The sequence below is a fragment of the Poecilia mexicana genome, unplaced genomic scaffold (assembly GCF_051168715.1).
Source record: "Poecilia mexicana isolate PSO_F unplaced genomic scaffold, ASM5116871v1 scaffold_12, whole genome shotgun sequence".
Lineage (NCBI taxonomy): Eukaryota > Metazoa > Chordata > Actinopteri > Cyprinodontiformes > Poeciliidae > Poecilia > Poecilia mexicana.
This window is the reverse complement of record NW_028263381.1, coordinates 20,271,934-20,296,185: the sequence shown is the minus strand read 5'-3', so window position 1 is coordinate 20,296,185 and position 24,252 is coordinate 20,271,934. Positions and strand designations below refer to the sequence as shown.

At 38.3% G+C, this 24,252-nt stretch overlaps 1 protein-coding gene across 1 annotated transcript in view; it reads right to left on the bottom strand.

Moving 5' to 3' along the window:
• Positions 1–1,146: 1,146 nt before the first annotated feature.
• LOC106925474 (putative flavin-containing monoamine oxidase A) overlaps positions 1,147–24,252 on the bottom strand; it is a 68,594-nt gene continuing 45,488 nt past the window's right edge. Inside the window, exons 10-12 of the mRNA XM_014999849.2 lie at positions 19,098–19,184; positions 13,118–13,218; positions 1,147–4,226 (exon numbers count right to left, since the gene is read on the bottom strand). Coding sequence (XP_014855335.2) covers positions 3,911–4,226; positions 13,118–13,218; positions 19,098–19,184 — 504 coding nt within the window. The 3' untranslated portion in view covers positions 1,147–3,910. The remainder of the gene's footprint in view (positions 4,227–13,117; positions 13,219–19,097; positions 19,185–24,252) is intronic.

Here is a 24,252-nt window from a genome sequence, read left to right as displayed (position 1 = left end):
GTGATCTCTGGGTTATTTTGCCCTTCTCAGTGTCTGACAGGAGAAGTGGGTCAGATTTTCCCAGTGTTTTGCCTTGAAGGCATGCAGGCAGGTTGAACTGTGGGACAGATTGGTTTTCTCCAAACTAGCAGAAGTTTGTGAAGCTATGTTGTGTGTTTTATTGCAAAGAAATGTGTTAAGGATAAGTATTGTTCTAAAGTTAATTATTTAATGTTTGCAGATTATTTTGTTTATGTTTGTTTGCTTATGTGCTAAAGTCCTTAAGCATTGAAATTTAGTAAATGTTAATATTGATTACAATTTACTGTAATTCACGTCATGTCAGCTTAATGTTCTAATTTCATATAAAGGTGGTTCGCCCAGGGCCCCAAACAAGTCAGGACCGCCTCTGCCAATAAGAAACGGTTAAAATTTCAATAAGTATCTGTCTCTGCACTCATTAGTACTTCTTAAAGCTAAATAATACCGAACATTTCTTCATGCTGATAAAAACTGCTTTGACTTGACTGATAAAATCTCATTTAATCACACAGCTGTTATCTTGAAGTTTCTAATTATGCTGTTGGGACGAGGGGAAAAGTGTGAGCTGTTTATTTCAGGGTCAAGTCAAAAACGCAATCGGTGTATTTTGTATCCATTATTTCACTTCTTCAAACCATGCAAACAACTTCTGAGATGATACCCATCCTTCAGCATGGCTTGCAGAGGCTCTTAATTTAGCTCAAACCTGCGAAAACAGACAAATAGCGATCCGTGGTGCTGCTGGATTCATGGTGATTAGTGAGCTTTTGAGTTGCTCTCTAGAGGAGACATACGGGCTGACAAAAATCCTTTCAATTGACTGCGCAATCTAGTAATATTGATTAAATCACTTAGCCGGAGATGTTATTACTGCGTGACGAGTTAATCCATCTTACACTCATTCAAATATCTGCTGGTGTTTTGAAGCCGCACAAATGGGCCCGTGGCTGCGCTCCAAGCCGCTCATGCAGTTTTTATGGCAATCTGCGAGGCCGTGTTGGGCTCTGTCGCCGCTCCGCAAACCTGTTTCAACACGAGCAGTCTGAGGTGGTTTCAAACCAAGCAGCAGGAAGATAATCTCAAGGATTTCTGCAATTTTTGCATGAAAATAATGAAAGAATCGAAAACATTGCAAACATTTTATTTTATTTTGAGTAGACATTGTGCAGAAATGTTTAAAAAACACAATAATTTACAGCTAATTTAATGTGAATTTTACATGAATCAATTATCTAAGCTGAATCCCCTCATTAGCATGTAACTCGGATTTTAAGGCAGGAACAAATCATTCATCTTGTTCTGGTTTATTGGATGCAGGGTTGAATTAGGACATCCCAAAGTTATTTTATAACCAAAGTCATGATAAAATGTGTAATTAACCTATTTTAAATCTCTGGAATCAACCAGAGTCGATCAGTTTTAGCACAAAGTTGAGGTTTTGAATTAGCTTTAATTATTCATAATGGCTACATCAACCTTGAATTTTAATGTAATTGGATGTCAGTGAGTGTGTGTCTGTGTTGACTCAATGAAAGTGAATTATAAGCTTCAAGTGTCAAGACAAGGTCACCTCTAAGCTAATTAAGGGTGAAGTGATTGGTTTATGGGATTATCCTTGATAAGTGAGGATTTTGGAGGATATCTGAAACTTTCTCTTGAAAGAAACTGATTTTAAATACAGACGTTACATTAAGTAGAGTGGAGATTGCCTTCCTGGAAAGGTTTCCCTTTTGTTTCCCTTCTCATAGTGGCTGAAGACATTTCTCAGGTCCTTTTATGACCAAAACAGGAACCTTGGTCAGTTTGGATGCATCATTGTTAGCAAATCAGATTTTTTCGTGTGCAGTTTCGATTAAACCAGGTCTGCCTTTGTGGTTTTCATGGACAGTTTCTCAAGGTCTAACCATAGAGAGAAAGGTGTCCAGTTTGGAAACCTCTCGACTTTTTGCAGATGATGTGATTCTGTTGGTGTCTTCAAGCTTTAGGAGAACATTGGAGAAGGTTTTCAAACAGAAACAGGTGGAAAGTGAGTCTGTGCCTCAAATGGTTCAGATGCAGTTTTACTTCAGAGGCAAACTTTCCATTATTCCTGTCTCAATTTGATACAGTAACGACTTCTGCACTTCCTGTTTCTGTGCCCTCTGTCCTTTTTAAACGCAACATGAGCGCTAAGATGCTAACGCCAGACCTCAGACATGCAGCTGTGCAGATCTGCATGCTAAATGTTTGCTAAATGAAGACTAGTTCATGCCAATAGATCAAGTTAAACTTCTTAGCAAGAATAAACGGTACCACTTTATTTGAAGTGGGGACATAACACCAGTCATAAACACGAAGGAGTCCTCACCAATATGTATGAGTGTTGTCATGAAGTGTCATTCATTGACACTTTTAATGAAAAGTTGATTCTTCTAATTTACTTTCTATTCAAAATTTTATAGAACTTTGCATTAAAAGTGTAATTATTGACTAAATAATGCAAAGTTTACACTTTTAATTGACTTTTAATGCAACTTTGCAGTAAAAGCGTCATTATGACATCAAATAAGCTACTAATATTGCTGTCTATTCTATTGTTGTCTACTGGTTACATTTACTTGAGTAACTTTTTTGGGGGAAATGTATAGCATTCTTTACTATTCTTTTACTTGAGTGATATTATGAATTAATGCTACCCTGATATGCAGTTGTACTGCTTGCATAGATTGTTTTTTGTATTTAAAGAAACAGACTTCAGAGATTGGAAACAGATTCTTAGTTCTGCAATATGTGACTAATGTTTATGCTCAAATGAGCGTTTACTGTTCATTTTGTATTAATAAAGATGGATGTTATATTTGAAAGATTACAAAAATGTTTAGATATTTACTTTAAATTAAAAGCATATTTGCTGTGCCATCCCTTTTCAATTCCTCTGCAGGGAAGTCTAGAAAATTTTAATTTCATCTGCCTCACCTCCTTTTCTACATTAGACTAAAGTTAGGCACAAGAAGTTAAAAAAATCTATTAAATCTCTTTCCATTCAGCTTCTGAAAACCTAATAAGCCTCTGGTATTTCTTAGACTTTTAAGCTGTTTTAATTATAGTCGTTTTGATTATTTTCTTATTATTGAATTAGTGTGTGGATGGTTTAAAGTCACTGAGGTAATGAACAGCAAAAATCAAATCAAATCTGGTAAAACAGCTTTAGAGAAAAGATGAACAGTCTAATAAAAGCAACTACTGAATTAACTGGTGAGAAACAAGTAAACAAATGAAAATAGCAAGTAGGTGATAAAACTAATTAAAAGTCAATAAACTCAGAAGTGACAGAAAGTCGGTGGGTTTTTTAAATCATATTTTGCAGCTGCCTCTTTTAAACCCCCTTAAAAATGCTGATAACTTCATATTTTAATCATTTAAACTCCAAAACACACCTGAATATAATAGACACAACAAAAACCATCTTGGTTCTACTGAAGAAACTAATATCTATGGTTTTCCTTATTTACGATCTTCCAGCCAATCAGCACCAAGGAAAGTGAACGGTGCCACCGGATTGGCTGGTTTCCAAACGCAACCAGCCAATCCCATTGTGGCTAGCTATCTTAGCTTCAGAAGCTGCTTTTTATTTCGAATGTTTCAGAAATGCTCCACATTTAAATAATTTGGAGCTACGTTCCAGAATGGATTAAATATGAATATGCAAATATTGAACGGTTGATGTTTGTTAGCCAATAATGTGTTCATTTGAAGTATTAATTCAAAATAAATTCATTATTTTGTTCTTCAGATTGGATTTGAGAAGTTTTAGAAACATTAAGTCGTTTCATGGAGCTTAACTTCACAAACACAAACAAATTTAACTGACATTTCTCCCGACGATGTTCTTACAGTATCGCCTCATCGCTCAGAAAGCTCCTACGTAAGTTTGGATCTTCACCAGAACGTCTCGTTTCCGGACCAGCAGCAGAGCAGCGCCTATCGTCAGCGCCGGTATCAACACGGACTTCCTGCTGAGCCTCTTGAGCAGCGCCGACAGCGCGGTCGGCTTTGGGGGACGGTGGAGAGTTTGACCCTGGATCAGAGATTCCTGCTCCTCCGCCGTCAGGACAACATGGCTGACTTCAGCCAGAACCTCCAGCGCGGCCCGCTGCCCCGCCTGCACGGCGCCGCTCATGTAGCCGCACCACAGGGTGGCGGTCTCTGTACCGGCCCAGTGGATCCTGCAAAACCAGAAACGTCTTTAAATCGTCACAAAGCATTTTGTCTTTGCTTTTACACTCAAATCAGCACATTTAGAATCGCAGTTACAGAGAGATCTCAATAAATTATAATCACTTTAGTAAATGTGATTATATTTTCAAGCTCGTGGCTTTAGTTAGAATATTCCATCATCCAGTTTCTCAAACTTTTTCATTCTGATAAACACTTCACCCACTAAGCACAACAATAACATCTAAATATATCCAACCTGACATGAAAGTATTAGTTTCTTAACTAATTAGAAGTGTTCATGTTTTATAAATGTGACAAAATCGCGAGCAAGTTGAGGGACTTTTGAGTTATTTACAAATTCCAGATATCAAATAAAAATAAAAGTTGTTCTTCACTACATGTGCTGTTAGCATAGTTTTAGGGTTATTTGCAATTTAGAAGCACAATAAAAGAAAAATAGGTTCGACTTTCTGTGGCACCATTAAATATGAATTCTTTTACCCATTTCTATCAGCTGGATTTATTCGCAGATGCATCATTTTCAATAAAATAAAAACAATAACTGTTGATGTGACCTGGTTTTAAGCCACTTAATTATTTTTAACCACAATCATTTGGTAAGCTAACTTCACAACTTGACCTCAAGTCACGGCAAATAAATGTGGATCAGTACAATTTGAGAAAGACTTCATAAGACCAGTGGAGAAGAGGCCAAATTAATGCAGCTTTTTTTTAAAGGCTGAGACTAATTACCATCTGCCGTTTGCAGGTCAATTCCAGAAAATCACACACACACATTTACACCTCAGGCCAGATCTGAATCTCAAATTAACCTACTTTTCAGAAACACAGCAGACAGAAACATTCAACAGTTGTGACACAGAACTGGAACAACTGGAACATTTCCAGCCTGATACGGTCGCTAACTTCGCTCTTTATTAGTTTTGTGTTCAACATGCTCAGCTCATTAGGATGAGCTTGTTCAGTGCAGGAAAGCAGAATATGCTGCTGCTCCTTCTACGTGGCCCTACATGTCGATCGAGAGCTGCAGACATGAACACACTGCTGACAACATACAGGAAGCAAATTTACAGCATCCTTTATTCAGAAAGAAAAAATGACAAATGTTGAAAGAAGAAGAAGAAATTCATTAAGCAGTTTGTTCTGGTCAGATTAGACAAACCAAAATAGAAAGTTTTGACTTTGTGCCAGAAAATATGTCAAGGAAAACTAATACTGTATAACACCCTGAAGGTGACTCTCCTATGGTGAAGCACGGTGGTGGCCGCAACTTGGTCAGATAGATGGATTGAGGTAAATATGGAGGAGTTGTGTAAGATAAACTGCTACAGGCTGCTAACAACTTCACAATTATGCACTACTTTGAGTTAGTGGCATAAATTCCCAATAATATCCGTTTGAGAAAAGTAAAATGTGAAACAGGGTCTTAAAGATTTGCAAGATGTCAGTGCATAACCATGAAACAGACATGTATGCGATGCTGCACATTTTGGTATTGATCCAACAAAGTAAATATAGAGCCAGTATTGTTGATACAGATACTGTATCAACAATATGATGTTTTATTATTGAGGTTTCACATAGCATTAAATTTCTGACCTTTGGGTGTTCTTGTGGCTTGTCTTCTGATTTTTTTTAATCAAACAGGATAGGGACAGAAGTTATAGCCTCCTACAAAATTATTCAAACAGAGTGAAATGATAACTACAACAGAAAAGCAAAATACATTTTTAGGCATTCTAAAAAAAATACTACTGAAGAGCAAAACAAAACCTTTTCAGGGAAGACCTGAGAAATTACAGTAGAAAAATGAAGTAATTTAAGAGGAAAAAGCATCAATTTTACCAAACTAGTTTAGATCCAATACCGATACCGACATGGTATTGATGATATTGATGTTTCAAATCGATCCGTCCACCTCTGCCATGCAATCACATGCAGTATGAAACATACAGCAGCATGTAACACACACAAACTGTGCATGAGTCTGGAAAATATTTCCATGTATGTTACCAGCTGGAGATGCTACAAGCAAAACCCACCAAATCAGTTATTATCCACTTCATATGTCCTCTGCTGCTCTGTTACTGCAGAGAAATCTCTTTTCATTTTAATTAATGTGCCACCTATAGGACGATATGCTCCACCTTTACATCCTGTCTTCTTCCTTCTGCCCTCTGGGCAAAAAGGTTCTGAACTTTTTTCAAGTCAGGGTTTTACAAAGAAGGGTGAGCAGCACGTAATAATCTTATTTTTGCAAGAGCACATCCTCTGTTGTCTTTGAGTAAAATCTGTGAACCATCTTTTCCTGGTTTAAATTGTTGTTGTGCCAAATAGCTGAAATGATACATACTTGCAACCAATTAGTTGGTGACAGAACCCACTGTGTTCAGCTGGACCATTAGCAACTTGAAATGTTGATTTACTCCTCCAGAAGTTAGATAAATTACTGTTAAAAAGCCGGTTCATGCGAGCAACAGCAGATACTTGGAGTAAAAACCTGACATTGTCTTATTTTAATATATGTTTAGTGCACAAAGGTTGGAAGTAGTAAGTTTAGAAAATCAAATTTTCCATTTAAACTGCTGACAAGGTAAGTTCAGCAAAAGAAACAAAAAAAATGTTTATTTTATTCCATTTAAGTTCAGACTGAAGACACTCATGCTGTCTAAACAACCGTCTTCCAGCTGGCAACAAGTTGATGCAATGAGCAGTGATAAAAAGTGATGAGGAAAGGCATCCTGTGGTCGTGGAGAAGATGCTCAAATTATTGGCATAAAGCGGAGAAAACATCTAAGGAAAATGGTCAAACTAGTATAACTGGGTTAAGAACTGACCAACACACTGACAGATAATCTACGAGGAAGAAATGTGGTTGGAAAATGTTTCTGAATGACCAATTATCACTTGAATGTTTCGCGAAACCACATTTTTGCATTTCCCACTCAGCCCCTCCAGACTAGCGGCAGCAGCAATTAGCAGACACCTGGTGGACCTGCATGTCTCCTGAGCTCATCATAGGAACAACTTCTCAGCCCAAAGCTAATAAAAATGATTGTAAACAGCATAATAGAGACGTGTTGTGATGGTGTACTGAGTCTCGGAAAGAGCAGAAGCTTCTTAAAGAGACAGAGACCAATTTCAAGATGTCAAATCGCAAACTCAAATTTTTTTTAAGTTATGTTTGGTATATACTGAATTTTTATAGCGACTGAAGGTAACAGTTTCTTAATTATGATGAAAAATACATATTACCACCCACGTATCCTTGTCTATTTACAATAGTCCACTGCTTTGTGTCTATTATTACATAAAATCCTAATGAATATATTGAAGTGTGAGGTTTTAAAGACAAAATCTACATTTCGAAGGCAATGAACACTTTTGAATGGTGATGAATGTCTTTTTTAATAAAAATCTCTATTCATTCATTTCCCTTTCACTTGTGTTTAGGTTAGTTAGTAGTACACATGCAGAAGCCTTTGTCCTTCCTCAAATCTTTTTTGATTACCATCTTTATGCATCATTATGATTCATGATGAAGTTCTTTGTTCCTATAACTAAAAGCACAAGTAAAATCAAGTCTGTCGTTATACTAAAAGAATAAGGACATGTTCTCGTGGCAGCAGGAAGAAATTAAAGAACTGCAGGACCTTCGAGGTCCTTCATGTCAGTGTGTGTTGATAATAAAGCAAAATGGTGAGAAGTTTCCCTTTTCTGTGCATGACTTGGAGTTAATAAAGTGAAAATGTATAAAGCTGTAGACTGTCTGGAACTCCGCAGAACTTTCTGCTCCGATGGTATATAATCAAAGTGTTTCCATGTTTTTGTTGCTGAAATCAATTCTTATTATGATGGTTTTGCCTCGACTGATTTCCCTTTGAGGTCGGCTCCAGTCAGTCAGAGCCTGTTAAAGTGCTTAGCAGAAAGCGCCCGAGTCGAAATGTAGTGGTGATGACTTAATAACCGCAGTGCAAATATTTTCTTCCACCTGTGAAAACACAGCAAACGGTGAATAGGAAAATCTATCCTCCTGATGGTGAGTGGTTCACATGCCCTGCGGCAGGAACATGCTGCCTCCATCAGCGTGCTGGCAGCCGCGCCTCTGTTGGTTTTCTCACAGATGACTGTTTTCATCATATGCAGATCATTTGCATGCATTCTGTAGTGTATTTTACCTCCTTTCCCAAAACTAGCTGTCGGAGCCAATCCGGCTCTCTCCACACCTGATTGGTCTAAGTCAGAGCACAAGTTAGCTTCCCACGTGAGCAACTGTTGCAGCTAACTCTGCAGCAGCTGTGCAATGTGTGTTTGTGTATAATCTGAATTTTTCTGCTGCAAATACTCAAGGGGATGCCTTCTATTCTTGCTTATGCATCGTCTCTGTAGCCAGAATAAAAAAAGAGGACACTCATTTGATTTATTATTTAAAGGAAAGAGGTAAGGTAAGGGACAAATTAATTCTCATGAGTGCAGACCGACACCAGACCACAAAACTAACCTGTAGTCCGAAAGCCACCCCCACAACGCCTGGCTATGATTAATTTATATTTTCTGAGCAGGGAGTTTGCGGTCTCTGCTGCAAACAGCTTTGCCATCTCGTCTGCGGCGGTGCAGCTGGATGTAAGAGAAAAGCTACAGGAGTACAAAACGGGATCAAGATGAATAAAAACGGAGAGTAGCCATGTAAACAAATGGTCAGTAAGTTGCAGTGAGGATGTTTTTCTAAGCATTTTTACTTCCTAATAGGCCCAACAAGGGACTTCATCAACAGAACACCTTGAACTTTGGGGGAAATGTTAAGAAGCTTTGTTTGCAAGTGTGCTGCTTGTTAAAGTCTTCCACAGGTTACCTGACATCCCCCAAGGACAAAATTATATACATCGTCCATCACACAGCTGTGAAAAATAAATTCATTCATTCTGTATTTAGTCTGAATATGTGATTAGTTGCAGCAACAGACTTTGAGAGTTATTTATTTTAAATGAAAGAACAATACAGTAATAATACTGTAGGCTGCTTAATTATAAATTGTAATAAAATATTGTCACACGAACATCGCCATGTTGTTCATGCTGCAATGAATTGTGGGTAAATGATGCTTAATGGTCCAACTGAACTAATGGCGTCCAGCCAAAACAGCATGAGTAAAGTCATTAAGCCTTTTCAAAATGAACCGGAGTGCATTGAAATCAACGGAAATGTAGGAATCACAAGAGGTTATGAAGATGAGGAGGACCAAACTGAGGAAGTGGACAGAGTTGGCCAAAGGAGCTGGTGTTTGCTGCTGCTGCTGCCTTCAGCTTCATAAACGAAACAATGAATGACGCGTACCTCTGGTCGGTAAGTCCTTCTGTAGCTCCATGTCTGGTCCGGTCTTTGTTGAGGAGGCAGTAGTGCTGCTGGTACTACTGGTGTACAGATCCATTAGCACTCAAAGATCGTCCAGCGCTCTGGTGGCAGTGGGATTTAGCCACTAAGGTAACGATCACCTGTTGGAGCCTTTGTCAGATTTGCTCGTACAAATGACTCAACGTCTTCTGGAGAGAAATGTTGAGATAAAAAAATGTAGGTCCTTCGGAAGTTGCGTTGTGCTCTGGTCCAGCTGTGTGATCCATTAAGTATTTCTATAGCCCTGTGTCCGGTCCGGTCTTCATTGGGGCGGCACAGAGCTCCATTTAAAGAGCTTCCACTGCGGTCTGTCTGATGTTTCTCCCAGGATTTTTCGCTCCAACGGCAGCGGGGTTTAGGTGCTTTGTAGATAGAAACTGTTGGCACTTCATTTGTTTTTAGCTCATTAAGGGAACGATCACTTGTTAGAGGCTTTGTCAGTTTTCTCATAGAAATGACTTGTTTGAGTCTTCTGGAGAGAAATGTTGAGGGCACAGATCTTTGTTCTTTGGAAGTTGTTCGGCTCCGATGTTCTGTCAGACTGCACTCTTCTTCTTTTTGTGTTGGAAGCAACCAGATTCACCTCACTGTTTTTTTTTTATTTTGTTTTTTTATTACAGCCAACAGTGACACAGTGTGGCATTGTCTAAAAATACACCAGTCAAACACAATATAATACACAAAGTCAGGTGAAGTTAGCCTTCCTGTGTTTACTCTGTACATTCCAGTACAGAATGGATCAAAACTTGTCATCAACCCAGCATGTTTAAAAATGGCGACCTCCATAGGTGAAAAATATAAGCAAAAAAGATACATTTCTGAAGTAATTATGAGTTTTGATGCATCACAAGCAGCAATTTTTTGAATAATAGAAAAATTACTGCATATTTAGGCCAGCATTGGATCCCTTTAAATAAAACTGCAGTTTTTAACTCTTGCTTTTTGCTGTAAAGTTAAGGAAGTTGTCTGACCAAAAGGATGTAATTAGGTTTGTTCACTAGAGCCCAGAATGCTAAATTGTGCAGATAAACTGGACACTACTTAATTCACAATACCAGGTTAATTAGTGTCCTTCTTAAGTACAATTCCTTCAGTGCTAAAGAGAAAATGTTTGACTTTTGGACTAAATGATGATGTGCTAATCATTTGGTTTATATTGCCTTTCATATCTGTGTTGTAAGCACAGTGTTGTGGAAAAATATATTTCAGATAAGCCCAGAATTTGACTAGGCCACTTCAAAACAGGTGTGCTTCGCGTTACTCTCCAGTGGCATAATCCAAGTTCGCTTAGAGTTAAGGTCAAAAACCAGCAGTGGGATTTTCTATGATTGTTGCTTTTTCAGATAATTTAATTCTGTAAATTCATGATTAAATGTGGACATTTCCACTGACTTGGTAAAATGTTGCCTTAGTAAATTCCTCTGTATTGAACTTCCTTACAAGCCGTTTCACCATTTTTGCTTCCCCACAAGCCTGAAAACAAATCATTACCGTTACTCCGTTTAATTGCTTTTACATTTGTTTTGGAGCAAACGTGTTGGCATGAAGAGAATGTGCTGAAAGTGTTTCATGAAAATTGTACAAGAAACTGAATAATTGTCATTCCAGAAGCTGTAAAAGATTTGTGCAACATTTAGCAGCTGTTGCCCGTTCCATGTTTAAGTTTTGTTTAGCTCTTGGCTCAGTGCGTTTCATTTTGCTTGCAGTTCACTTGGGAGACCTCAACTCTTACATTTTTGATGCACTGTAAAGGCCTGCCCATATTTTGGAGCCCGGTGGAGCTCTTGTTCTTGGTATTCGAAGCATAGTGCTGTAACCTCGTAAAGGAAGAATACTGTGAAGACATTTATTTCTAAGCTCAGGTACAATATCTTAGTCTGCAGATGGTGTTTTGATATTAAAGCAGAGATAACTGGAAATGTTCTGTAAGAGGCTCTGGGAAGTTTAAACAGATGAAATATCATGATATGGACAAATGCATGTAAAAATAATGGGTGCAATGTCTAAAATGTGTTATAAATGTCATATCCAAGATAATAATTCATTTCCAAATACAGGCTGCACTTGATTTTATCAAACAAATTTTTAACTCAAAGAAAAACATGCAGAAGAAAAGATTTTGAATGTGATTTATCCTGAGAGATCCAAACCAACTGGCATTTATATAAAAGAGTATTCACTTCAATTATTAAATCATCAATTAACTGTGATTCCCCATATTTTTTTGGAAGCAGAATTAAAAAATGTTCAGTTCCCTAACAAATAACTAAAATTACTTGGAACCGGCCTGAAAAAACATTAATACTTCCTATTTTAACACCAAATATACCTTAATATTTAGGATAGTGTTGCTAAACTTGAAGAAGGTAAAGGTATTTTTATTTAAGTGGCACATTTTCAGCAACAAGGCAGTTCAAAGTGCTTCACACAAACTAGAACGAAATACAAACCAAACAAAAAAAAAAGCTAAATATTGGTTCTCCATATATGATTCCTGTTCAGGGTTAGTAAGTATAAAACTAAATGTTTGATCCAGTTGTTCTGTGTTGCTAAGTAGACGGTATTTTCTAAGAAGCAGTGAAGTGAATCTAAACCTTGGTGAATGTAGATTTATCTTTTAAAAAAACAGAAACATCATTACTGCAGGTCTAAACTCAGGGTCACTGCGAATCAAGGATTAGGAGAATTACTATAGGATCCCACAGGTGCTTTCATTCTCTGTAAACATCTCAGAGCCGAGGAGCCCGACAAACCGTCCGAGTCTATTAGGCTTATTACAGAAAGCGTAATGTAGCCCCTAATGAGATACAAAGGACCTCAAATCAAACCGCACATCTACAGGCTAATATCGTCATTTCTCCAGCAATTAAATGAGGTATCATCCTGGTGCTGGACGCGGTCAAGGTCGCAGCACGTCTCTGGGGATTCATTTGTCACGCAGGGACAGAATGCCAATGAGGGGCCGCCATCCCCTCGCTGCTGTTTCAGTCACGTTACGCAACGAGTGTCTCCTGCTCCCCGCAGACTGGATGTCGTTATAGAAATGCATTACCCGAACCCCCTTACCTTCCAGTCGCTCTCGTTTACTCAGTCCTGTGCATCCTTGAACAGGCCATTAGAAATGGATTATGGGACATTTTCTTCAAGGAATAAATCTTCTGATGACCTCTTTTATTTTTTTTTTGATCTGGACAAGCACGCTATAATTCCAGGAGCTCTTCATTTGAGTTGTGGAGGCATTAAAATGGTTTCTGTGGTGTAAGAATAGAATAAACAACCAGGAAATACACTGACTATCTCTCAACCTGTCAGCAGCCAACGAGCGAATCTCATTAAATAATAAACTCCAAAAAATTACTCGGAAGATTTAGGATTTTCTTCTTCTTCTCCATGGTTTGTCCGAGTGAGAGTGCAGAAGAAGACGAGACATTTGGAGGAGCTGGAGAAGCAGAGGTGTGATTGTGTTTGTCATCAGCGGGGTGATTACCTGCCACAGGGCTTCCTCAGGCTCGGATGGTAAAACGTTAGCAGACCGGGTGCCATGACACTGACGGGGCAGCCGCCGCTGAACTCCTCCTTAGCCCAGTCCTTCAAAACAAAACGGGGCTAAAGATATAACTCAGATTTTAATGGTGCAGCAGAAAAAAAAGAAGGTAAAATGACAGTAACTCCTGAAAAACTAGCATATACTACTTAAAATTCGGATTTAATGGAGGATGTCCTCCCACCCCCCAAGACATCCTCGTTTGGCAGGATTATGAGAGCTTTTTTTTGTTTTGTTTTTTTACAAAGACTTTAGAGAGTTTAGACAAATCTACTAGCGTTCTTCTGGCAACACAGATAATTAACGGCGACACAAGACATAAATAATAAGTTAAAGTTGCCCAATTGTTCAAACATACTTTAGTTTTGCTCGCAGGAAAGTCTAAATGTTTACAAAAGCCTGAATTTGGAAGGATATTTCTCATTTAGCCAAGACAAGACTGAAATCTGAGCCATTATGGTTTGTATAAACTAGTTAAACTGTTAAACAGGAACTTCGTCGCTGCAAAAACACAAATTCTTCAAAGTAATTTGGTCTAGTTTCAAGAGCAAATGTCTTATTAAACTTGAAATGAAACAAACTAACTCAAAAGTAAATTTTCAGCAAGATATATAAGCTTGTTTTATATAGCTTCCTTATCAGCTCTTGGCAAATTTAGCCCTCTCTCAATTTAATTTAATGCCTTTTTTCTTTCTTTTATGTTGAAGATGTATGTAAATATGCATATTTCTTCATCTTTTCTTCCTGATATGTTCATAAGTGGCTTCTATTTTAAGCATCAGGAGGCTTGATTGAATTTATGTTGATTAAACTTCTGATTTTGAAGACAATTTAGCAAATAGAAATAATTTTGGTAGTTCTGACTGACATAAAACAAGAAAAGTTTAACTTCAGATAGAGAAAAAAATGGAAATGTGTCACAATGCATTTGTTACTTATGTAAACTTCTGGTTGGCTACATATAAGTGGTACTTTTTCTCGCTTTCAGACTGCATGGGAGCAAAGCATGAAATGAAAACAGAAAAAAAAATGTGAGAGAAGGCTGGAAAGGCAGACAAAATTACAGAGCTGAGGGATGAGAAATCTAAGACAGAAGAAATGAGCGCTGGGGAGAAAGATGGGCCTGAAACTGACAACGGTTTGAAACGCTGTGATAAAGAGTCAGAGGGAGCCGGGGAGACAGGCGGCGCTGCTGCAGGATGATGTGGCAGGTCTTTAATTGATGTCTATATTAAACTGAGGGCAGGAGAACGCAATATTTCACATTCTAGGTCTCGTTTTCTGTGAAAAGAACATGCATTTTGTTTGAATTAGTAGAAATGACAAAAATTAAACAGTTATTTGCTGCGAAATTATTCTTGGATCTTGATCTTTTTACATTTTTGGACGATTTTATCACCTTTCTCACCATGTTTGTTGATGTTCAAAGCATGTAGATATTGTTTTATGGCCTCAGCCTGCTTTAAAGTTCTCCTTGACCACCTGAGACATTTACAGAACAGCTGGGTTTAGAGATTAAACACACACAAGTGGATCTTGTTTACCAATCAGAAAATCATGTGGGTTTTATTGAGGAGTCTCAATCACTTTTCAGACTTTTAAAGAATTGTAGTTCACAATTATTCACAATGTTTTGTTGGTTTATCACGTAAAATAAAGAAAAACATTTAAAAACTTGAACATTTCCAGGCACTTAAATACTTTGCCGAACCCCATTGAGTAAAAAATCGCATGTGATGAAGAGTTCTTCTGTAACACAGCATGGCTTTGTAAACTGCGGCAATTTCTACAATTGTGAGCCGCAGCTTAACTGCTCTGAGTGATTATAGGACAAATTAAACTGTCAGTGTTGAAGGCACAGAATTAGATGCTTTTAAAGTGTTTTTGCTGCATAGCTTAAAAGCTATCGCTTTGTGCCGTCGTTAAGTTACATGAATTGACATTTTTATTGGCCATGTAGAGCCGGTATGTGCAACATGCGTTCAGCCAGCAAGAGGAAGAGAGAGATGAGGAATGTATAAAACCGCAGTGACGTTTTTAAGGCTTTCTAAAGCATGTGTGTGGAGTAGAAGAGCTGATCTGCGGCGAACGGTGAACCCGGGTGGAGAACCGCTGCACCTGCTGAATATTTGATGGGTCCAAGTTGACTCCCTAACATATACCTGCAATTTTCCCGCTTAATGGGAAAGCGGAGGAACGTAACGGCTCAGAGCCCGGCGAGACGCGGCGAAGAAATTAAAATGATCTTTTGAACTCGAAGGCGCTCTTGTCTGTGCGTTTATCGTCGCGGACGTTCGGATAACAGTAATTAAAAGAAGGTGGGGAAGAAATCTGATAACATTTTAGCGGCCATAAAGAAAATCGAGGGAAATCTTTCCGCCGCTTAAGCAGCCTTCATTCATTATTCTGGCTTTACTCAAAGTAATTGTTCTTAAAAGTGATGTCCCCCCTGAGTCTCTTTGTCAGAAGTAAAATCATGATATCTCCCTTAATGTTGCTGCCTTGGGTTTGCTCAAGGCGCTTTTCCACCGGCTTTCGATGGCACGGCGGAGGGAAAGCAGGAATCATACATCGGGCATGATTAATGTACTGCTTCACATTTAATCAATGTGTGCTATGCATCATGTAATGCCGCTAAATAGCTGTTCTGTTTGTGTGTGACACAACATGATTAGGGCAAAACTGATATTCCCAGCAGGTATTTTTCTCTCCAGTCAAGTAGCTTGTGTTGCTGGTTTCATATTCTTTCCTTTCTGCCCTCCATGGATTTAAAGGGAACCATTTTAAATCAGATTAATGCACCTTCTGAATCCCTCTTTGGAGATTCCTGATTAAATTTATGGAATAGAAAAGTAAATGTTTCCTTTTTGTAAAAAAAAACAACAACAAAAAATAAAAAATAAAAAAAGATACAAGTAAGGAAAAGTAGAAAGTAGGATTTAAAGTGAGTGAGATGGGAAAAAAGACACGACCAATGAAAAGGGACATAGAAAAAAACCCTGATTTACCAGAATACAGTCAGAAGTAAGTGGAATAATTCATATTCACTCAAAGGTAAAAGATATAACATTTAGGGCGAAGTTTTAACACAACAGAAATAATACTGTACAGTTATTAAAAAATGTTTAACTGGGGAATGTAAAGGAAGAAAAATGTGGATAAAAACAGATTATAAGAGGAGAAAAACTGCAAAATTAAAAGAAGGTTGTGCAGATAACAGCAGATATAAAACATGCCCGTCCTAAACCTGAATGTTATTGGTCAGTTTATTTTATTTGGCGGCGTGGCGCTCTTTCTGTAAGCTAAAGGTGACGATGCAGTGAAGCTAGCTAAAAATGAATAAGCAGACTTGTAAGGGGGGTTGACTGAACCCCAGCTGAACCTTTTACAAGGTTGTTTTTTCTCCGTTTGGTAACTGAAGAGCTGACGGGACACCCCATAGCTTCTCCGCTGACTGACCGTGGCACCTGCCGCGCACTTCTCCAGCGTCACGCTAAGCTGAGAGAGTTAACAGCTAAATCCAGTCAAAATGTTTATCAAAAAAAGTAGAAATTAAGAAAACGTCGTCACTTCATCTCTTCCTCCTCTGGAAGTTTCAGATAAACCACCTGAACCTGGGAACCTCTGTCCTCTTCCTCCCATGGATCTCATGGGTAGGCTTTGTTTTTCTGCCTTTATTATTTCATGTAATTTGCATAAGTGTGCATGTGTGTGTGTGTCTCATTGTGCGGGGCGCATCGGGCGTCGTGTGGATCAGATCTGCTGTTTCTGTGTCATCTGCATCATTTTCCTGCATCATATTTGAGCGGGTTCGGTTTGTGCGGCTCATGCATGTTGGAGATGCGGCTGCGTTTGCTTATTTATTAGGTGCAATGATAGTTATGTGTGTAGCCTCAGATGATATCCTGCAGGTGCTCCTACACCCAGGATGGAGGAGTTGGTCAATAAAAGGAGCTTTCAGGTTCTGCAGCAGATTCATGGGTGAAGTAGGAGACATGATGTTAAAGTAGCCAGAGTTCCTCTGTATTAGAAGGTCGAAGTAAAAGGGAAAGAAACAAGCGAGAAAGTTTGAAATATGTTTGTTTTGTCAAAACAGGTCCAGGATCTCAATGAGACAACCTGTATAAATAAAGGTCAAATAAAATATATATGTTTTTCAAATCTTGTTCGACCTTGAAAGATACATTTCACAGTTATGAAACTTGGAAAATATTGCAATCAAATTTCACGTGTTGTTTGCCAGACGGGAAAATTAAGACGTGCGAAATCATAAAACATGCGATCTGAAATCCTTCACTCTTCAGCGAGAAAGTTTTATCCACGGAGACGGAAAACATCCGACAGCTGCCAATTTTCACAGAAGCAGATGTTCCAGAAAATATTCCACTGTCGGACCTCTTCTCCGAATCTAAGGGCCTCAGATAGAGAGTTAAATATTAATGCTCATGTCAAGAAAACCAGAAAGACAGAAGAAGGGTGGCAAGAAAGTTTTTTCAATCTTAAAAGAATACAGTGGCATCACGTTTGTATCTCAAACAGGTTTATTGAATTTTTACTCAAAGTTGACATTATATTTGATGCATAAATGTAAAGAGCATCTCCTGCCTTCAGGATAGTTAAAGTTAGTGACTTCCTGCTTTTTGATGCATTTAAACCCAGAGTTCCTCTGAGTTTACAGCAGCTATTGAAATTCAGAGCACATCTGCATTCCTTTTTTAATAATAGTGTATAAAATCAATAAAGTGGTTTATAACCCTGTTGGATGGGAGTGGGATTTTACATGTAAATTACAGCTGGTAGTTGAGGCTGGTTTTACGTGCCGCCACCTCACTTAGAAGCGTCTCAGAGAAATGAAATGTGGAGGAATCTTGTCTCCGGGATTTAAGAAGGGATTGTGCTCCAAGCCATTCGTGGCCACAGTTATTAAGCAGTGCAGTATATCAACGCAAAGGAGGATAAACGGCATTCCTGCAGTGGCTGCTTTGCAAATTCACGCTTCCGGAGCTGCATTTTCTTTCAAATTTTACATATGATCCATGGAAAAAAATAAAAATAAGTGAATTCATTATAAAATCCATGCAAGTTTATGGACATTACGCAAAATTGACTTTTTTGAGAATTTTACTATGTTGTATTATTATTCCCTCAAACACTTTTGTTACTTTGACACTATCTAGCATGTTTGAGAAATCCTTGAATCTCCCGTAGCAACCAAAAGCACCCCCCCTATTTCCCTAAAGCTCCTCCTTGCAGCTTCATCTCCCCACTCCGCTCCTCCAGACTAGCAGCAGCAGCAAACACCTGGTGGAACTACTGAGCTTATCAAACAGCAACGCTCCAAGAAAACGGTTGTAAACTGCATCAATGGACGGCATGGAGAAGCATTGTTGAGATGACGACATGAAAGGAGTGTCGGAAACGGTTCTTAAAGAGACAGAGGCCAATTTCAAGGCGTCAGATATATATATATATATATATATTCTTGATGAATACATTTTCATAAAAACTGAAGATAACCTAGTTACTGGGGTTATTAGAAACTAAAATAACACAGAGGTGCATGAAGGTGGCATCCAAATGCATATTTTTAGATTTCTTTGAACAAATGTAGCTGATCAGACATTTATTTTATCATCATGCTGCATTTTTCTCAGCACATTGAGAGTCAGGACAATTAAACACAGATGTATATATATTCCAATTATAGAGGATTATAGTGCAAAAAAGCAAATGTAGCAGAAGCAAAGAAGGATGTAGCTTCCTTGTTTCCTTAAATCCTGCCATGCAGAGTTATCATGGACACCTGAGGAACTGAAATGTACCAAATAAGACGTCAAATGTATCTTTTTTATGCATCAGTGTTTGATTTCAGAGCAAAAGCGTCGGGTTTATACCAAACAACGTTGACCAGTGAAGTACTTACTTTCTCCTCATAGTGAATGCACGATGCAGCCTCAGGACCGAGATACTTCACCAGACTAGAAAGCACAGCTGCTCTTCTTTCTCCAGCCTGCAAACAGAGAAAATCCCGGCTCAGCGTTGTACCAGCAGCGCCTAGCATTTAAAAGCAGAGCGGCATGCTGCTGAAATAATAATGCACATCCGTGTTTTTCCCAGCTCAAAGAGGGTTTTTATTTTGTGAGGAGCCACAACATTGAGCATGAAACCAGGAGGAATGTAAGAGTGTGGAGGAATAAAGGAGAGGATGAAGGGACATGCAGTGCAGCGGGGATGAGGAATCAAAGCTGTAATTTAATGCTTCCTGCTGCTGCTGCCTTAGATGGACAGCTGTTTACTAAATGGCATTTCGGAGCACACTGAATTCATTTGTTTTGTTTACAATTGATTTTTTTGTTTCCAAATGATGTTTTCAATATGAATTTGCTCTTTAGAATGTATGTTTGCAGCTTGAAGCACTTTGTTTCAGCTGCCGCTAGTCTGAAGGAGCGGCAGCTGAAACAGTTTTAAAGCGCTTTATAAATAAAACTGGCTTGGATTTTACTATTTTACTAAGACATCTGTATTTGAATGTACTCTGTTGGTCTATGATGCAGGAATAAAAACTTGCAGCCAGCCTTTTTGGATCTGGAGTGAATTTTTTGCCTCATATCTCAGTCAAAGTGGATTGAAAGCATTTGCTAAAAATTGTTATTCTTGCCCAGCTAACTTTAACTTTAACTGGGTTATTAATTTAATCTTTATCCAGCATTTTTATTAAACAGATGTTGTGCAGTGTTAATTTTAAAACCAAGGAGTCTGAATAAAAACGCACTGCTCAGAACTGTCGAAAAACTGAAAAAAAATAGAACTGTGCATAATTATATTAGTAAAACACTTAAAATCCCGTTTAATTAATTAAAGTTTGTAGTAGTAATGAGACAATATGTGATAATTGGAGTGCTTTTAGTAGTAGAGATCCAGCTGCAGCTGCATGAAATCTGTAAACTTGCCCGTATATTTCATGTATCATCTTAGCGTTCCATCAGAAATTAGGTTGCAAACAAATTTCAGGCAAGACATGAGAGAGAAAATCTGAAAAATGGTAATAACAGAGCTGGAACTCACTCAGATAAATTTCAGACGGGTAAAAAAAGAGAGAGAAAGAAAATGAGAAAGTGGAGAGGAAAAGCATTTGAACCATCCAGCAAAACAATGTAAGCAAAACACAGCAAAGGAGAAAAATGAAACTCAAAGGAAGAAGATATAAACAACACAGTGAGATGCAGAAAAACTGCAGAAAGGATGAGCAAATTGGAAGAGCTGGCATGGAAAAACAGACAAACTGACAAAAGGAGTAGAGATAAGGCAACGTACACACAGCTCCTGACTCGTCTTATCTGTCTCTACTGCGTCTCTTTGTCTCCGCCGTCTCCCTGCTTATGACCTATTAATTTATCCCAAAGAACAGGAGAAAATTAGGATGCCCTCTACGCTTTCTGAGAAAAACAAAAACAGAGCTGCCAGAGTTTAGAGCAGAAGTAAACGCAGGTGGGGGAGCATCAGATGTTCATCCACCGCTTTAAATTAGAAATGTTTATTGAAATCCTTGTTGGAACATGAGAAAAGGAAAGAGGGTTACATAACGCCGCCGTGCGAAGCAGGAAAGGCACACTGATTTAAAATGAACCTGATTGGCTCTTGTTTTGTTAAACGCAGGTCACCTCACGCCTCGTTAAGCGAGCAAAGCTTACAGACGATAAAAGAAGGGCTAAAGCGTGGGCTTACATGCTCAAAACATAAATAGAACATTTTCACGGCACAAAAAGCAAAACTGAAACGTAAAAATGTATGTCACATGGGCCAAACAAAGGCAATCAAACAAATAGTTAAAGTTTTTTGGTTCTTTTGGTTTTGGATTTTGAAGACCTGAAACATAAAATGGGCGTCTTATTTTGAAATTCTTTTGGGCTCAGTATAACAAATTTATCCTCAGTTATAAGAGCAGAAGTTGGGATCATTTTACTTTTAAAAAATGATGATGGTTATAATTTCATCCTGATTTAAAAATAAAAAGTCAGCTTGGATGTTCCAGGTTTCTCATTCTCAAACTGCTTTTGGGGGCCACACAAACTCAGTCGAAGGGCCACAAATGGCCCCCAACCCACACTTTTAACACCCCAGCTTTAGAACACCATAAAAACCAAATCAGCTTTTTGCATAGTGTCAAATTACAATGTGAAAATATGTTAAATATGTCATGCTCATCGTATTCTGATTGATTCTTTCCCTCGTTGACATTCAGAACAATAATTCGAAAGTTTAAACAGCTGCTGGAAGAGGACTCCGGGTTTTCCTGGCAGAGGTTAAATAATCGCCGGAGAAAGCAAAACGAGGCACCTAGACAGTCACTATGTCTCCATGGCAACCACTTAACTCCAGCTCTTCAGGGCACAACTCTACCAATTTACAGCAGAGACCAGATATGTACCTGGTGTATACATCTAAAACGAAAATACATGCATTTATTTTCCTTATCGTTTGAAATTAAATCCGAACCAACATCAGTTAGGATTAACTGGATTATATTTAGCTGCTAAGTACAAGAATAGCAATGGACAGGATTTATTTTTAACTTACAATTAAACAATTTAAGAACAAATGAGCCTCTGGCCACCATGCCCTGTCAGTTTTAAAATAATTATAGTGGTTTTAACCGTGCACAATTTAAAGAAAAATGACGGTCATTTCCTCTGGCCGTCACTGGTACAGGAAATGATGGCCGGAAAATTGAGTTTTAAATATTTTTTTAAAAGCGATTGAATTCTGTTCTCACCTTTTTTTTCTCCACCAGATTTAATGCATCTACGCAATTATAATAATGGAAAAAGTCAAACATATTTCCATAGTATTTACTCTAAAACTGAAATAGCTTTCAGGTTTTCGGGAGAAGAAGTGATTTCAGAAATACGTGCATCCAAAACAACATGATTATGAGGTTAAACTTGTGTTAAAAATCATTTTCCAGAAACTGGTCACCCATTTTTACAACAATTCGTATCATATTTGGAATAAATGTTGAGTTACACAATTAAATATTTACTCCTAAAGCGGTTCTAGGTCCAAATCCTGGTTTGGAGTCTCTCTTGGTACTCCAGCTTCCTCTCTGGGATAGATTTATTAGTTTAAAGTTAGTTAAAACTAGTCATAAATAAGTTCTCTGTCATTTTAATTCCACCAGAGCAAACCAGTATCCAGCAATCTAAAACTCCTGCCGTGGGAATTAATGTAGGGCATGAGGGTCCAAATGAAAAATGGCATATCCTATCAACAACTGCATCTTATTTAAACAGCACATACTGTGCATAATTGTAACCCTTATGCCCGCTTGCATCACACGCTACCACATTTTCTCTGTGTTCAGAAGCAGAGCGGCAAGTGGAGGTTAATTATTAAGAACCTTTTGCTGCTCGTCTCTGCAGGGTGACAGCTACTACAGCTGCAGAGCTTTAAAGCAAGGCAGGAAAACGACCTAAATTGCAAAACAACACCAGACACAATGTTGGGTTTTGTCTTTTTTTCCCTACCTGAGTTACAGAAAAAAAAGTACTAGAAAAGGGAAAAGAAGGTAAAGGAATTATATTCTTGTTGGCTATGAGTGCAAAAAAGGTTCCTGGTGAAGATTTGAAACACTTACAGCTGTTTGAAAATATTAAGATTGTATTTACCTTTAAAAAAATGAAGCAGAATATAATCATTCCTATGAAATATGGTTTTTGTGAAGAAGGAACATTTTCACCTGGAGATAAAAAAAGAAAAAAGTACAAAAGGTCACTGGCAGCAACAGCTCCATCAGTGACTTGCAGTGATTTCACTCCTGCTAGTCCGGCAGACTTGATTCAATTGGGGACAGAAATTGCAACATTTGTTACATTTTCAGCTGGTGCAGTTTGCTTTCACACTGCACTGGGTCAAACCAACCAAACCTTTTGAAAAACCTGTTCACCTCCTCACCTGTGGGGGCGCTGCATCAAGAACCACTGAAGGAAATGACACAAAACCTCAGGAGAAAACACCAACCGCAAATGGCTTCTTTGCAAATTGTCTTTTTTGCAAACTGTCTTCTTTTTCCCCGAACCAGAGTTAGATCTTTTGGTCCACATCAGAGTTTGGATGCATTCACACCTCCCCAAATGAACCAGACTTTCTAGGCAAACGAACTACAATCGGATTAAAGCGGACTAAACAGGGCTGGTGTGAATGCACACTTAATTTAGAAAAATAGGCTGAGACAGGAGCTCAACAAGTGGACTTAGATGATGGCTGTAACAGTTATGTCAAAGACATCTTCTGTGAAAGAGAGTCAGCTAAACACAGGAGCAGTCTTTTAGGAAAGAGACGCAGCTAAAAAACAAAAGCACTGAGCTAAGTGTACTTTCTAAAACCAGAGTACAAGAATTAACGCCAAAGGTTTAATCACCGGGAGGAGACGCTGTTAAACAAGAGCAACTGACCTGCTAGCAACAGAGAATACCTCCACTATTGTCTTAATGCAGGAAAAAGACATAACTAAACACAAAAACATGGAGTTGGTGTACTTTCTATGCTATTTTAGCACTGCAAAAAAAGGTAATGTCAAAAATAGCTTTGTCATTTATTGATTGAAAAGACCTGGCTAATCAGAAAAACTGAGCTGGACAAAAACAAAAAGCGCTTGAAAGTAAAGAGAAAAGAGATTCAGTTAAAAAACAAAAGCACTGAGACAAGTGTACTTTCTACTTGAAAGAAAAACACAAAAACTAGCACCACCAAAAGCTCCATGAAAGGCTTCATCCCAAAAAGGAGACCTGGTTGAACAAGAACACTGAGTTGGTAACAACAGAGACTCATTGACTTTACACTGGAAAGAAATGCAGCTGCACACAATAACATGGAGTCAGGTGTACTTTCTTTTGGAATAAAAAAAACACACTTGCAACAATAGAGTTGTCATTTACTTTGTCTAGGAAAGAAACCTCACTAATCAGAAAAACTACTCGAAGGTGCTGGCAGTACAATGTCCACTAATGATTTTTTTCCTGGAGTAATCTTAAAATCTTTTCCTTCACCTCACATCCAGAGCAAACATAAAGCCACATCTT